The sequence below is a fragment of the Parambassis ranga genome, chromosome 7 (genome assembly GCF_900634625.1).
Source record: "Parambassis ranga chromosome 7, fParRan2.1, whole genome shotgun sequence".
Taxonomy (NCBI): domain Eukaryota; kingdom Metazoa; phylum Chordata; class Actinopteri; family Ambassidae; genus Parambassis; species Parambassis ranga.
The window spans coordinates 22,663,938-22,678,738 of record NC_041028.1 but is presented as its reverse complement, the minus strand read 5'-3'; the positions used below and the strand labels follow the sequence as shown (position 1 = coordinate 22,678,738).

General features: G+C 41.9%; 1 protein-coding gene across 2 annotated transcripts in view; it reads right to left on the bottom strand.

Moving 5' to 3' along the window:
* LOC114438399 (metabotropic glutamate receptor 4-like) overlaps positions 1-11,462 on the bottom strand; it is a 100,207-nt gene extending 88,745 nt beyond the window's left edge. For both annotated transcript variants that reach the window (XM_028409707.1, XM_028409706.1), the window contains exon 1: positions 10,929-11,462. In XM_028409707.1, coding sequence (XP_028265508.1) covers positions 10,929-11,462 — 534 coding nt within the window. The remainder of the gene's footprint in view (positions 1-10,928) is intronic.
* Positions 11,463-14,801: the final 3,339 nt, after the last annotated feature.

Here is a 14,801-nt window from a genome sequence, read left to right as displayed (position 1 = left end):
ATGTCTCGATTTATGTCTCGAGATTTATTGACGATCCCAACAGGGTAGAGCTCTCCACCCAAAGATGGTATATGAAGGCACTAAAAGTACCTTGAGATGGGAGACCGCTAATGCAGTCTCAGAGCACTAAGAGCAAACAGACCTACATTTGTATTTATATCTATATTATTTGTCCATGAATGATAAATTGATGCTTCAGTTATAAAATCACCTGATCTAGTCTGGTCAAAGCAAAGAAAGAAATACTAGTCCAGGTCTGCAGAGGAAGTGGATTAGTCCACACAGTAATGCTGCTTCTTTTCGGCCACAATAGTGTTCCCCAGCCCTTCCCGAGGGATTCCAGCAGGGTGGCTACATCACCTTGTAGCAGTGACATGGCTGCCAGGGTTGATGATGGCCACGTATTATTCCGTCAGACCCACCACAGTGTGCTCTGCTAAAAATATTCTCCTCATTAAGCCAAGCTAAGAGGAAATCTGCAACAAAAATGTATCCAGCCATTTCAAATAAATGTAAACATAAAGAAAAAATGAAATATTTATGCAAGTGATGGGCTTCAGTCTCCCTCTTAGGGTCCCAAAATATCATCAATGGGTATTTACAGTATGAGGCTATGGACAGACATCTGTGTAGGCACCAATTTATTGTGTTATCACAGCCACTTACTGCAAAAACCAAAAAGATGCATTGAATCTGCAGAGAAGCTCTGCCACTGCTCGCATCTGTACAGTCAAAAGGATAAAATAACAACCAAATATTCAAGGAAACACAGCCTAAATAGGCCCTACAATTACAACCACAGATATTTATCCTACTTTCACTATGATTATAGGCTTATGTTGCATGCATCGAGTACTTAAATACTTCAGGGGCTGCCATGAGGCCAAAACGCCCATCCATAATGTTGTGCAACTGAGTTCAGATAAGATGACCTACAGATCTGTTACAACACAGGCCACACTACATATTCAGCTGGAACCAATGGTGTTATATGAGACAGATCAGCAGTGACTAATGCAAAGTACCTAAGGATACAAAACAGAGCTTCAACACGAAATGGAAAAGATTTCAGAAAGAATCTGTGCCTGAGCAGCCTCGTCAGAGATGACTCTTCTTTATTGCTGTTTTCATTACCGTCTTTGTCAGAAGTGCTAACACAGCTAAGAATCTGTTTGTGCGATGGGCAGACAGATTATACAGAATTGTAAACATTCTGTTGCCCACCGTGTTGCAGAAACATCAATTCATAACATAGGAGTTAGGAAATTGTCCTCGGAGGAGTCAGAGATGTTTACAGGTTTCCTTTTATTATTAAAGCGAGTGACAGGAGGGTGAGATGTGAAGCGGGTGTCACCCAGCCTGGAAATATTTGTTGCTCAGATTGAAACTTTGGCTTTAAACTGAGACATACTCATCCAAAGTTTTTTTCCAGAAATCGATTGCAATATGTTGCAATTGTGGACTGTATATGTCCAAACAGCAACGCTCAGCCACAGAAGGAAGAGGTAAACATGTCAGGAAATGAGGCATGCTGCCACAGCAGCTGGGCAGCAGTGGGTCAATATCCAGGTGTACGCCTGTAATGGAAGGTCTTCAGATGTTGATAGCTTAATGATTGCAGGTTACAGAAACAAGGTGATGGGGTGGCGACAAACCGACAGCTAGTCTGTGAGGATTTATTGTGTTTTTTACAGGGTGAGGAAGCTGTCGAGACGATAATTAGCCAGTAAATGAGAATTGATCCTCATGTGCCAGCAGGTAATGTGATTGTGTGCAGATATTTAGAGAATGCCAGGTTTGGCTTGTGTGTTTGGCCTCTGTGTTTGCAGCCTGCCTGGTCAGCGCTTTGGGGTATCAACTGACACTGTAAAGTCATGTAAATAGTGTCTGGGGAGTTATGCATTCACCTTTGTGCTGGTGATGAAACAGAAACCTGGGAGCACCTGAGGGCATTACAACAGAAAAAAAAAAAAACTAAACAAATTCATGACACCAGCGGGACCATCTGGTTGATACAGCTTTAGAAATCAAGACCCAAGGAGTAAAGATGTTTCAAACTGTTTCAAAGTAGTAGATGAGTAGATGAATACTGCCACTGTATTTCCCCCATCTCACATTTGCCTGAGCTGTCACAGTCACCACATTTAATTCATTCTGTTTTGTGTCAGCGTATTTTGCATCCATCAGTGTTTTGAGAGGAAAACAACCTTGTAATTGATTTTCCCTGGCATGCACCTAAAATAAACAAGACCTAGAGCAAATATTCTGGCGGTAATCAATGTCTCACTGATCACATATACACCTATAAATGTGGAATTGTATTTCTTGCTTAAAAGCATGCTTAAAATATATTTCAAGACATCTATTCCAATGATTTTTTTACCAAGAAAATCAATAACATTAATGTAGTAATTCTTGAAATACTGTCCATTGATAAATGCTGTGTTTCTTGCAGCAATGAGTATCTGCCAGGTTGATAGACTGCAGTCAATACTAAACCCAGTGTTTTGTCTCAGCGCATGACTATTACCATCTGCACCTGCTATTTTGGTTTATGGATTTGTTGCAGCATAATGTGCAAAAAGCCTGGCAGAGTATGTGGTGATAAATTCATTGTAAGCCAGTCATGTCACAACAGCAAACGTTGGGGGATGTGCGAGATTCATTTGAGTTTTGAATGAAGTAAAAATGATGATAGTGATTATAGAAAAATCTTATTATTTTTTTAAATTCTACTATATCGCAAATTGTAAATGTTTACATCACAGGACAAAATGCAACAGAAATGGAAGGAAAGGAGCCAGTGATTGCACAGGATTGATTGGTCTATGTAGTTAAACACCTCCCACATAAACTACACACTACAGTCCCATAGTGGATCAGTATCATGTATATATACAGTATGTATTGAATGGGGTTATTTGTATGTGTTTTCATTGAGGTAAACACAGTGGATACCTGAGTGTAATGGCTCGTCAAAGCAGAGACTGAATGTGTCCTGCTGCTTTCAGATGGATGCAGTGATTTTGTGTATGTATAAGAAGGATTTCTCACTGAGATATATAACATATCTGACAGGATTCTGTCAGTAGCTTGTGAGATAGACTGAGATGGATGACATGACAAAAGTGAGCCTAAAACGTCTCAGTCTTCTGCTGCAGTATAGATCATAAACCCTGCCTCCTCTATGTTAGTGGATGGGACACTTACCTAACTAAAAACTATAAGTTCTCTGCAGATACATTTTTCCTAGAGATGGTAGCTATTTTTTCGAGGTAGTGGTGGGTGAGTGTTTGGAAGGAACGGTCATCATGCAGCTCCCCCCTTCTACCTTTTCTGCTTCCAACATGGCATCTGTTTTTACATTGGTTGTGCTCATAAGATATCACTATGTGAACCCCCGTGTCACGCAAAGCAGTCACACACTTAATTATTTAAAAGGATTATATAAAACTCATTCCCATAGAGTTGACATAACTGGGGAAGTACCCTATGTACTGAGACCAAAACCAAGATTTATGTCCATGGGGACTGATTTTCTTACAGAGCTTGCCTCAAGTGGACACTTAGGGAACTGCAGTTTTTGCCACTTCTGCATTTCTCAGGCCAGGTTTGTGTTTGTATGTCAGCGCTATGCCACAATAATATCAACAGTTTTTTTTGTACTGCTTCATCTGAATGAACCTCCCACCTGCTCATTATTGTTAGTGCTGCATACATGAGGACCTTGCCTCCCTAAGGCAAAACACCTGGCTTATTCATAGACAATCAAGCCCACTTCATACACACAGGAGGAACTAATTGTTGAATAACCCATTTTTTAAGAAGGAAATTGTGTTTAGGGCATAAAAACTAAAGCATATACTGTGACTGTCACTTTACAACATCACAGTGCTTGACACAAAAACAAAATCACAACTTGTCCTCATCCCATTTATTTCAGAATTGCAGCTTGAATGTCCTGTTTTCATGGTAAATCCCAACTGCCTCTGACCAGAAAGCCAGTCCCTTTGTATGACACAGCAGTGACTCATGGGAGGCTCCATGTTGTCTCATATGCTCGAAGGCTGGATGATGTCCAAGCTGCTTAGCCTGAAGGCGGCCAAACTTTCTCTGCCTGCCTCAGCTGCCGGCAGGCTGGAGATATCGCCTGGCATTAGGTTGACAGAGCAATTCCTTTAAGATCTCAGGCAACTTTACAGTGGCTCTATGAAAATTTTATTATACTGACCTTTTCTAGCTCATATGTTTTATATTTATTAGTCAAGAAAAGAGCTCAGAAGCACAATAACCAAGCTTTCAATTCACTCTTTCTCCCACCCAGCCGTGTCATTTTAAATGCTCAAACAAAACAATACATACAAAAAAAATCACTTCCCTGCAATCAATAAGGAAGCTGTCATGGCACCATCGATTACTTTTAATTTAAAGCAGTTTGAGCTACTTAAGCAGTATTATTCCCTCATCTCTGTGGCATCAAACCTTTGTTGAAATCAGAGTACGTTTGTTGAGCAGTGCAGCCTCACACAGCAGGACAGTGATGGATTTGTGGGTTGATGGTGAGATTATGCAGGTGAGACAGCTCCAAGCCTTTTTATCCCACGTGCTTTTCAAGAAAAACATCTGATGTGTTCAGATGCGAAGATGTGAGCCTTTGTCAACATCTAAATGTTAGAAACTGGCAGATTGCATCCACTGTGGAGTAGTGACAGCTCCAACACAGAGGACATAAGTGAGCCCTGTTGGTATTTATGTTTTACTCTATGTTGTCCCTCTTGGCATTTTTTTTAATTTTGCAGCAGCAGAATAAAATCCCACATTCAAAAAAGAAAAAAAAAATTCCCCTCCTGCCAGCATTTCCTCAGTAGGCCTGCTTGTGCACAATAATTAAATGAGAGTAATTAATTTGAGTGAAACCTAACATATCGAGGAAAAGAATGCACAGGATGAAACAGCCACACAGTAGCTTTTCTGTCACTGTGCATGGTGATTACCAGCAGTGGTTCGGATCGGCTGCAGAGGGATTTGCAAACAGCAGGAGGAAAAGGATAGAATTGTGCCCGGAATAAAAGGCAAGGTCCTGGGCAGGCTTCAGTCATTACCGTCCTGGGAATTGACCGCTCGGGCTTGGGTGGGCAGAGAGAGGTGAATCGGAACTAATCCTGAACTAAAGGAGCTGCTCCTCTGCTGCTTGAACACGGTAGATGGAGGACGTTTGCAATCTAGGGTTGAGGGAAGATAGCTGGATGGATTTGGTCGGCTCACTTGTAAAAGTCAAGTTGAGGGGCAGAAAGAGAAGCATGAAAAGTCCACTGGTCTGTAAACACACTGAAGACAATTGCTTGGTGCTTGTTTTTTTAGGGCATTTATTTGATTCTTTTCTCTTTTTTGTTTTTGTGTTGCATTCTCAATGTTCGGAATTGTGTATACGAGATTTGTTGGGCGTGGGTGGGTGGGTGGATTTTTGGGGAACAGGCAGCGTAAAGGAACTAATCTTGCGTAGTGTGCACCAAATTGCACTTGAAACTAAAATTGGAAAGAGCTAAGTCAGAATCATTTCTCCTGTCCAAACCCCCTTTCTCCTCAATTACCACGGTTCCAGTGTCTGCGAGGCTCTGTGAAGGTGACGGGGCTCGCGGGGCCTGTCCATGTCTGATAAAGTGAAAGCATAGCACATGGCCATAGTGCTGTTATTATTATTTTCTGACCACACTATTAAAGGTCATGCAGCTGAACCTTGCCATTATAAAACCATCAGACTTCTGAAGGAGTCAACAAGTCTTCATGCAGACGTTAATCATATTTTTATCTGAACACTGGGTCAAATATCTTTGAGCGTGAGGGCAAACTTTCATAGAATTATCGACAAACTGCAGCAAAAAGCTTAAACAAACACATCTTCTGATACTTTTGACCCACAAAAAACAGATTTAGAAACGATGGTGAGCTCATTGGAGCATTTAGCAGCTAAAAAAAGAAACAGTGAAGGGAAACAAAATTGAGCTAAAATGGGAGTGACTATTGAAAATGGTTCTTCCTCTCACAGTTATGCCCAAAAAAAAATTAACTTAACGACAAAAGCCCACAAACAAGGTAAAAGAAGTGGATTGTAGCTAGATTTACCAGCTTCCAGCTGGGGTTCATGTTCCCTGTGGGAATGTTAAGTTTTTCTTACTTACTTTGCTGCATCACAAATATCACTTTTACTTTCACTCATCATTAGGCTTAGCAATTACAACCACAGGGGTCAGTTGTCATGTCGCCACCATCACCACCATTTTCTTGGCTATCACGATGATGAGACAACCCAGACACATTTACATGCATTTTATTTACACACGCCATGTCAATGAGCTGAATGTCTGCTTTATAGCTAACAAACACTAATGCAATAGACAGAATCAGTAGATGGACTATTAGCAAGTCAAAGTGTAAAGCATATTTGTGCATATTTTTGAGAGGTTCTGAAGCTTTCAGTGTATCTTCACTGTAGGCTGATCAGGTAATCCAATAAAAGCCCTGTCTCAACACAGTGAAATGCTGAGGGGGAGTAAGGCACTGTGCCTCAGGGCCTCTGCCTCTAATGAGGGAAGAGAGAGGCGGATGCAAGGTCTCTGCTTTACAGACAGCACAACAGGCAACTAGTTAACCCTCTTCTTTCTGCTCAGAGTGTACCCGTCTTCCACCTCTGCTCTCCCTCTCCTGTCTGTCTCCCCAGTTCTGACTCACTCCTCCGCAGAGAGACTTAGTCCTGCAGCCTGAGTGTGCCTGCTTGTACCTAATTTAGAGTGCAGGTTTGTGGAAGTTGCCCAAGCTACCCAGCTCTTTGTCTGAAAGCTTATGATTGTCTCAGCAAGTCGGCTACAATACCTGAAACACCGTGCACTCTCCTGCAGTTTCTGACTACTGCAGCAATAACCCTCAAACCAGTCAGTGTGGCAGTTTTTCCTGCTACATATAAAAGACACAATCAAAAGCCTGGGGCTTTAATTACACTCGGTCTGTCTTGAGTATCATAAGCAACCAACTACTAATTACCTCAAGTGCTGGTGTACTTTGCTCCTGCTTATACTGTATAGCAGTATAAAGAGCCAGCTGATGAAAACAGACCAAGAGCTGGACTCAGTGATGAGGGGAAGCAGAGAGGGAGCTTTCAACCCCGATCCCTGGGCGTAAATTACGTAACAACATAGTAAAATATTCATGATACACCACGGGGACGGAATCCTGGCTGCTCTGAAGTGCTGAGCAAACATTTTCACCCTCAACCACTCTAAGACTGTGTGAGGAGAAGGAGAAAAAAAAGCCCATAAAAAAACAACTGCATGTCCAAAATGATGTTAGTTCCTGTATCTTATGTTAGGGTTGCATGATTTAATTGTTGTGCTTTTTTAAGCAAAACAAACAAAATAGTGCATGTGTAAAAAGAAAGAGAGAAACAACGTACAACAGACATGAAGCCGGCATAAAGCAGCTGCCACATAATAGCTCCTACACCAATGTATAAGTTGTACTATAAGGAGGGAAGAGGGAAAGCAGCTCTGTCACCATCAGAGGTGGTGAGCAGTGACACCTTCTTTGCTGTTCATGAGAAGGTTATTTTTTGTCTTTAATGATTTAAAAAAAAAAAAAAAGAAGAAGCTGCCTAGATGCGATGTAAAAACACAACCTTGGCTTTACTTCTTGCATGTAGTGCAGATGGATTTTCAGTGGAACCAGATGGCTTAATGACTTTTACACTCTGATATTCCACAGTGTGAAATTAAAGGGCCACAGATTTAATGTGACTGCTTATATAAATATTAACCCTATGGATTTTTACATTATTTATATATATATATATATTCTATTTTGGTGTTTAGTTTTATAGCTTAGTGACTTTTACACACTCCATACTCCCTCTACCTTACAGCCACTGTAGGAGGCCAATACAAATGCCATCTTCATGGCTTTTTGTTTCCCGATCAGTGTGATTCATATAAAAACTGTTTCCGCCCATTGAGTACAGAACAGGAGATAAGGCTTTTAAAGCTTTTCACTTCACCACAATGTTTACTCAGAATGCTAAAAAACTTTGTGCAGGTTGCTCCTGTTGTTGTGACTGACACTTCTTTTTGTTTGCAATTATACCGTAACACCGTCTCATTGGTGTATGGTGTACCATTAGGAAAACCATCATCAAAGAGAGAGACATGCCAAGAGGAAGCCTTGTTTTGTGTCTGTTTTCACTTCAGTCACACTCAGACACTCAGGGTTCTGTTTTTTTTTCTGACAGGGTTGTTGATTTGTCAGATTTTAGCTGTATGAGCAGCTATTTCAATAACAGTGCATTGCCTCTCGGCGGTCTGTTCTCTTTTCTGTGAAGTAGCAGTGCTCTGACCAGCCATCCTGTTCTCCATCCATGTTTTTTTTTTCTGTGTGTACTGTCATACCATGTTGTTGTTTCAAAACAAGTTTGAAATGTGTCAAATTTCTTTATCCACTGCTGACCCAGTACTTGCACATACAGTTTATATCTGAAATGATGCGAGCAGCTCATGTTGAGATACGACACCCTGTGTTTATTTTCTTCCTTTATCCAATGACAACCCACCAATAGAGGTAGTGTACACATTTGCACATATTCCATTACCTAAAAGCCTTTTTTTCTCTACTTCCATCTGATCCCACTGCTGGTACTCATGGTTATTGTGCATCAGAGCTGTGATATGCATAACATGCTCAGCTAATGGCTGTTCCCAATACCTTTCAGCATGTCAAGGACAGATTGGCGATTCTACTTTCATACCTAGCAATGAGACATGCTTGCATGAGCAAAAGATATCTTCCAACACACACACAAACTCCACAAGTTCAATCCTCTCTGTCCTGCATCTTCTCCTATAGAATCTTGTTTGTCATTTTTTGATGTGTGTGTGTGTGTGTGTGTGTGTCCGTCTGCTATCTCTTATCATGAGTGGTCTGGAGAGTGTTTGGAGTTTCACATCTTCACATATTGTGTTTCCTGCTCGGAGTCAAGTAGCAGCATCTTCCTGCATTCTCCTCTAGCCCTCAGTGGGATTTGCCAAGGCCCCTGTCAAGGAGGCTGTTCAAGCCCATTGGGCATATACCTTTAAGGCCCTGTCCATCAAAACAGGATTGCTGCTTCTTCTGACCTGAGCCTAGAGGTGGGATAATTTGTCCACACACAAGTTGCGCTATACTCACAGATTCTTTCTTTCTTTTTTGCCCAATAACATTGAGTCTTGGATGCTAAGGCTCCATGCCCTTTAGAACAAGAAATAAATAAATGAATGAATAAATAAAAAGCTAAATAATTTGTTCCCACTGCAGGATTTGGCATGCAATTTGGAACCCACAACAGCTCACTGGCAAAGTCCTGTCCAAACAGAGGCTTGCCAATTAGCTGTGTGAAGATGTCTCAGAAGCCTGTGAGTGGACAGGCCCTCCTCTGGCAGTTCATGTGCCCTCTGAGTCCTGGCAGCATCAACAGCATGGTGTTTGGTGGAACATTTGATGTTGGAGAGTTGTGGAGCAGCTTGAGTTATAGCCATCATCCCTGGATACACTGCTTAGCAGTGTATTGAAAAATGTGCGTGGAGTCTTTCTGCTGTGACCCCTGTCCTCTGCATGAAGTTAAAGGTGGCAGTGATGATGTAGCTTTGCTTCCTGCCTTTTATGGCTTGTGCCAAGAAGAGCCCCCAGAGGTATAATTTTTGCAATACAGCTGGTTGTGTGCTGCTGGAGAACTACAGTATCTTCCACCAACTCAGTGCAGTTCTGTGCAGGCTGAGATGATGTTGACATGTGTCAGAAGCTGTTGGGGCAGTGCACTATCCAACCTATGTTTGCAGGCAGCCTGCGTGTTGCTGCAGTTCTATGCAACAAGACAGGTTCCTGTGTGAGATATGTCAGCAGCTTCCTTTTTGCCTAGTGGTAAGGATAATTAGACTGTGCATTCTCATGATGGTAAAGGTTGTGTGAGGGGCTATCATAGTAGAAAAAGACTAGTGAAGTAGCCCATCTAGCACTTTCTAAAGAAGATTAAAAAATGTGTGGAAAACAGCATTTATTGTGGTTGATCTATCAGTCAGGCTTCTTTACATTGAAGATTTCACTTATCACCTTCTTGCTCTCTGTTGAGTTGTCAGTTGGACCTAGAATGGCAACAGACAGGTGAGACATTGTTGAATCAATGTCACAGCAGGTGATTCAGGCCTCATCTTCTATAGGGCTCTTTTAAAGTGAGGTCTGTGCGAATACAGCCAAAGCGCTCTAAGAGAAATTTCTGCTTTTCACTAGTTGCTAAAATTTTAATGGATAAAGAACAGGAAAATAGAAAGCCCTGTTTTATGTTTTTCATTTAGTCCACAGAAAGGAAATGGATTCCTGAAGAGAAGACATCCACACCCGTGTCTGGAAGGAAAAGATCCCTACATTGACACAGTTCTTATGCTCATTAGTTTGGTTTGGCAGCACAGAGCAGGTCGGCCTGTCATGAATAGTTTGCTTTCCTCCCCTCTGCACATTGTATTTGCATGTCTTGAGGCAACACAGTGCAGAAGCTCATGTTATACGCTACATTGGAAGCTCATGGTGCCATGCATGACTTCCCTGAATTAATTAGACAAAGACAAGTGGGCTCTTCATAAATTAGTAAAGAGAATTATGATATAATGATCAGCACCTACTTTTTTGGACAGTGTCTGAAGTGAATGTAAGGCTCGTAGGAAACACAAATCTCAGTGTATGTGTGTAGTTGTTTTGCATGGTGACATTGCATTATGCAGTATTACTTTAACTTCAGTTAAAAGCCTGATGAGAAAAACAACGTTCTACAGGGTATACAGGTTTTTCAGTCAGGTAACCACAAAAAAAATACAGGAGAAATGAAGAAGGAAGAAGTGTGTGTATTAAAAGACACTGACCTTGAAGAGACGCAAAATGTTGGCTACCATGATTGACACGGAGCTGGCAGATGCACCAATCACTCCCACCACTCTCTCAGGCTTAGTAATAATGGGCGGTCCTCCACTGAGACACTTGATGTCGGTTGAGTCTTTCTCAATCAATGCCTGAACAAATGTCAGTGACTGTTCCAGAGCATGGGTGTCCCGGGAGCAGGTGTCCAGGATGCGCGCCCCCAGAGTGATATTAGGCAGCAGCTCATTGTCATTATTGATACGATCCAGGGCAAATAACATGGCTTCCAGCCTGTGGATCCCTTTCTCCTTCTTCAGCTCTCCACATGCTTTGCCATCGTTTCCCCTTGCATGTACTGGGAACAGCCCACCCAGAGATATGTCCCCATCAATGCGTATTGAGTTGAGGTGCGTGTGGCCTGGCATTTTGGGTTTAGCTGCCAAGGCAATCAAGAAATAACAAGCCAGCAGCAACATGCAGCAGAAAACACCTCTGTGGCAGCCAATCCACGCTCTCTCAAAGCCTCCTCGCAGAGTCATAATGAAAGGCTAAATCCACATCCAAATACAAATTCAAGTCCTTTGAAAATGAAAGAGCGTGCACATATACGCACACACACATACAAATGTCCTGAAGGTTAGCTGCAATATTTTTCAGAGCGCTGTTGCCTTCAGAAGTCTCTTCTCATGTTCTCCAGCTGCGACACAAACTAAGTAATACTAATTATGCAGCTTGGCTTTCTTTATCTCCTTGCCTTTCTTCTTTCCTCTTTGTGTTTCAGCTTTTCCCACACCTGAGAGTTGTGGAAACATGCAGTAACTAAACAGTACAGAGTGTGCTGAGGCAGAGTCCACAGAGAACGCTCGCATAAGGCAAGAACAAAGGTGGGATGCTTGCCTCTCTTCTCTGGTTCTCAAGAATCACTGGGGTGCATTTAGCTTTCTTCTTGGTCTGTCAAGCAGGCAGAGAGTCACCAATGGGCTTCACTGTAGGCTCCTGCAAAGACAGAGGAGAGGTGTGAGAAACAGCAGAAACTTCTAGAAATAAAATAAATGGGAGATGAAACGGAGGCTCGTTCATGTGTTCATTTATGCAGGTTATCATTCTGTATTGTCTCAGTTATTGTTAAGGCCTTGTGTCTTTCTGAGTACTATACTTGATATTCAAAATTCTTTTCATCTCACACTTGTAAGAGAAGGAACGGCACCTCTTTCATCTAAAGGCTGATAGGGGCTAAATTTGGTTGGTTTTGCAGTGGCTAGCCACAAACTACTGCTATTTTAAAATAGATACTGCTATAGATACTATAAAGAAATACTGCAGTACCTTGAGTGGCCACTTGAGAGCTAAAGCATATATACACACCGTTATGATAAAATGCTCAGGAAGGTTCATACAAAAAACTTTCTTTAGTCTGTAAAGAAAGTGGTCTTGTTCATTAAAAAAGTCAATTGATCATTTTTTTTATACTCACCCATTTAGATTAAATTGAGGTTTAAATGTGTGCATAAATAAGGGCTTGGATGCTGTGGGTGACAGGTGGGTGTTATCACAGTTTGCTAGCTGTCTGCTTAATTGGCCCTTGCCCACTTAAGCTCCACTCACGCTCCACTTTTTTTTGGATTAAGTGGCAGTTAGGTGAGTCAGGCATCACGCTGAGCATCAAAGCTTTTCTTCAGAAAACATATAGGTGAGGGTTCTTCCCTAGTGTAAATGTTTGACAGCACAATACATCACTCCATCACATTTCTGCATCCTTATATTCATGCAAGAAAAAATAAAAAATCTTGACCCAGCACAGGAAATCTGTTCTGTGTTGCACCCATAGCTCAACTGCTTTCAGAGCACCGCAATGAATTATTTCTATGTGCCTTGAGCATAACTGATTTGCTGCTGCTTGGCACTGTTCCAGAGGCTTCATAACCACACACTGCTGTCTTCATGAAGAACATCTCAAGAGTGTTGTTCCAAAAGGTTATAAAATACTGGACTAAATTAAGACCACTGGATTCTCATAATCAAAGAAACAATATTCATGGCGTAACCTGCTCTTTGCACATCTGATCTGCTGTAGTCTCTCCCCTACCCTTTGTATCAACAGTGGTACGGTCTCTCTCTCTCTCTCGTGCTCTATGTGCGTGTGTGTACATGCACATTTTCTCAACATAGGGCTGGCTTCTTCCACAGAGCCAGACTAATAGAGCAATGGATCTGGACACAGTGGGAGAGGCCTGCAGCTGCCCCACTCTCTCTGTCTCCTTCTCTCTCTCTCTGAATTGACCATCACACAGACACACACAAACACATACTTCTCTGTCAGGCTTTACTTCATGCTGCTTTTGTATGCTAACATACAGCTCCCTGCTGTGGCACGGCCTGTAATAGAGGACACAAAGGGCAAAAAAGTCTTTCAGGGTCACAAAGTTGTGCTACATTGCAGTTTCTGTCAGACAGAGTGTGATATTTGACAATTGTTTTAATGGGAACAGAGGTATGGTGTCTTTTTCCCTGAGTATGCTAACATCTCACTGAAGCGGGCTATCAAGAGATTTGTCCCCTTATCATGAATAATATACATCTTTGCTGCTCACGTGTGCATCTGTGCTTTCTTTAACTTTGGACATCAAATCAAATACTAAAGAAGCCCTGCTCTAACACGGCACAGTGGCCTGTCTTGTGCTCTTCCCCCCTTTATCCTGCTGGGAACCAAAAGGAGATATTTATATCATTCTGCACAGATCATCCTCCTAAAACACAGCATCCATAATGGATGAAAGCCTACCAGCCGCTGCAAAGCATCTCCTTCTCGGGGAATGCCTAGTAGAGGAGGAAGGGGGAAAGGGTCGCTGCCACCGACTGGGGTTTATGTAAAAGAGTTTAAAATAGAAACAGGTGGGAGAGTAAAGTAGCAAATGTATTCAAAGTGGACTCTGGGTAATTATACGGTAACCATAGTTTTTATTACAGCACCATGTGTAATGATACTCTGGAGCTTCATGTGTTTTATTTGCAACATGGGTGGCCAGAAATAAGCTTTTTAATTTAACAATTGCATTCTCCTTTGTGGGTAATAATGCTGTATGATAATTTCCTTGAGATGATAATAGAAAGTCTGAAAATTAGGGAGAAAAGCTGCAGGCGAGGAACTTCTTACTCTAAATGTATATGTGATCATCATCATTACAAACTGATAAAAACCACAATCATGATAATTGCAGTGCACCACTGAACGAAACAACCAGATAAATGTCTGGAGGGCTGGACAATACGCTGCTAATTAAGTCAGGTTTTTAAGAATACGCCTTGACATCACAGAGAAGTCCTCCTTGCCTCTCGGCATCTTTTTGGACAGGGGGTTGACAGCAGTGGCCCTTCACTGTCATCACTCTGTTAAACACCGCACACACACACAGTGGCAGCTTTACCAGATGTTTAGTCACAAGGCCCAGATGGGCAGAGCAGATAAACATCAGCTGTCTGCAGAGAGTAGGAGTTAGGGGGAAATTGCAGAATCCACACAGCGAGCGTCTCCCTTCACTGTGACGAGAAGGAGCTCCAACTTCCTCCGCACTCCACCACAGTCCCCCTGCTACTGTTGTGCACTGCCACACTGACAGCTGACAGAGCCAAGACTTTACTCCGGTAAAGGTTTCACTGAAATGTTTTTGCTACGCACTAATTTATAGACAGAGTATTTACTGGAAGGTGTCATAAAATTTAGGAGATGGAGAAGTTTTTTGCATTTATACGGGAAAACCTTTCAATTAAAAGTTGAACCCTAAATTCTGTTCTTACATTGAAGAGAAAAACAATCATACTTGTAACAATAAATAGCTGATTAAGCCATCTCACCTATCACACGCTCACAATGGTAATCT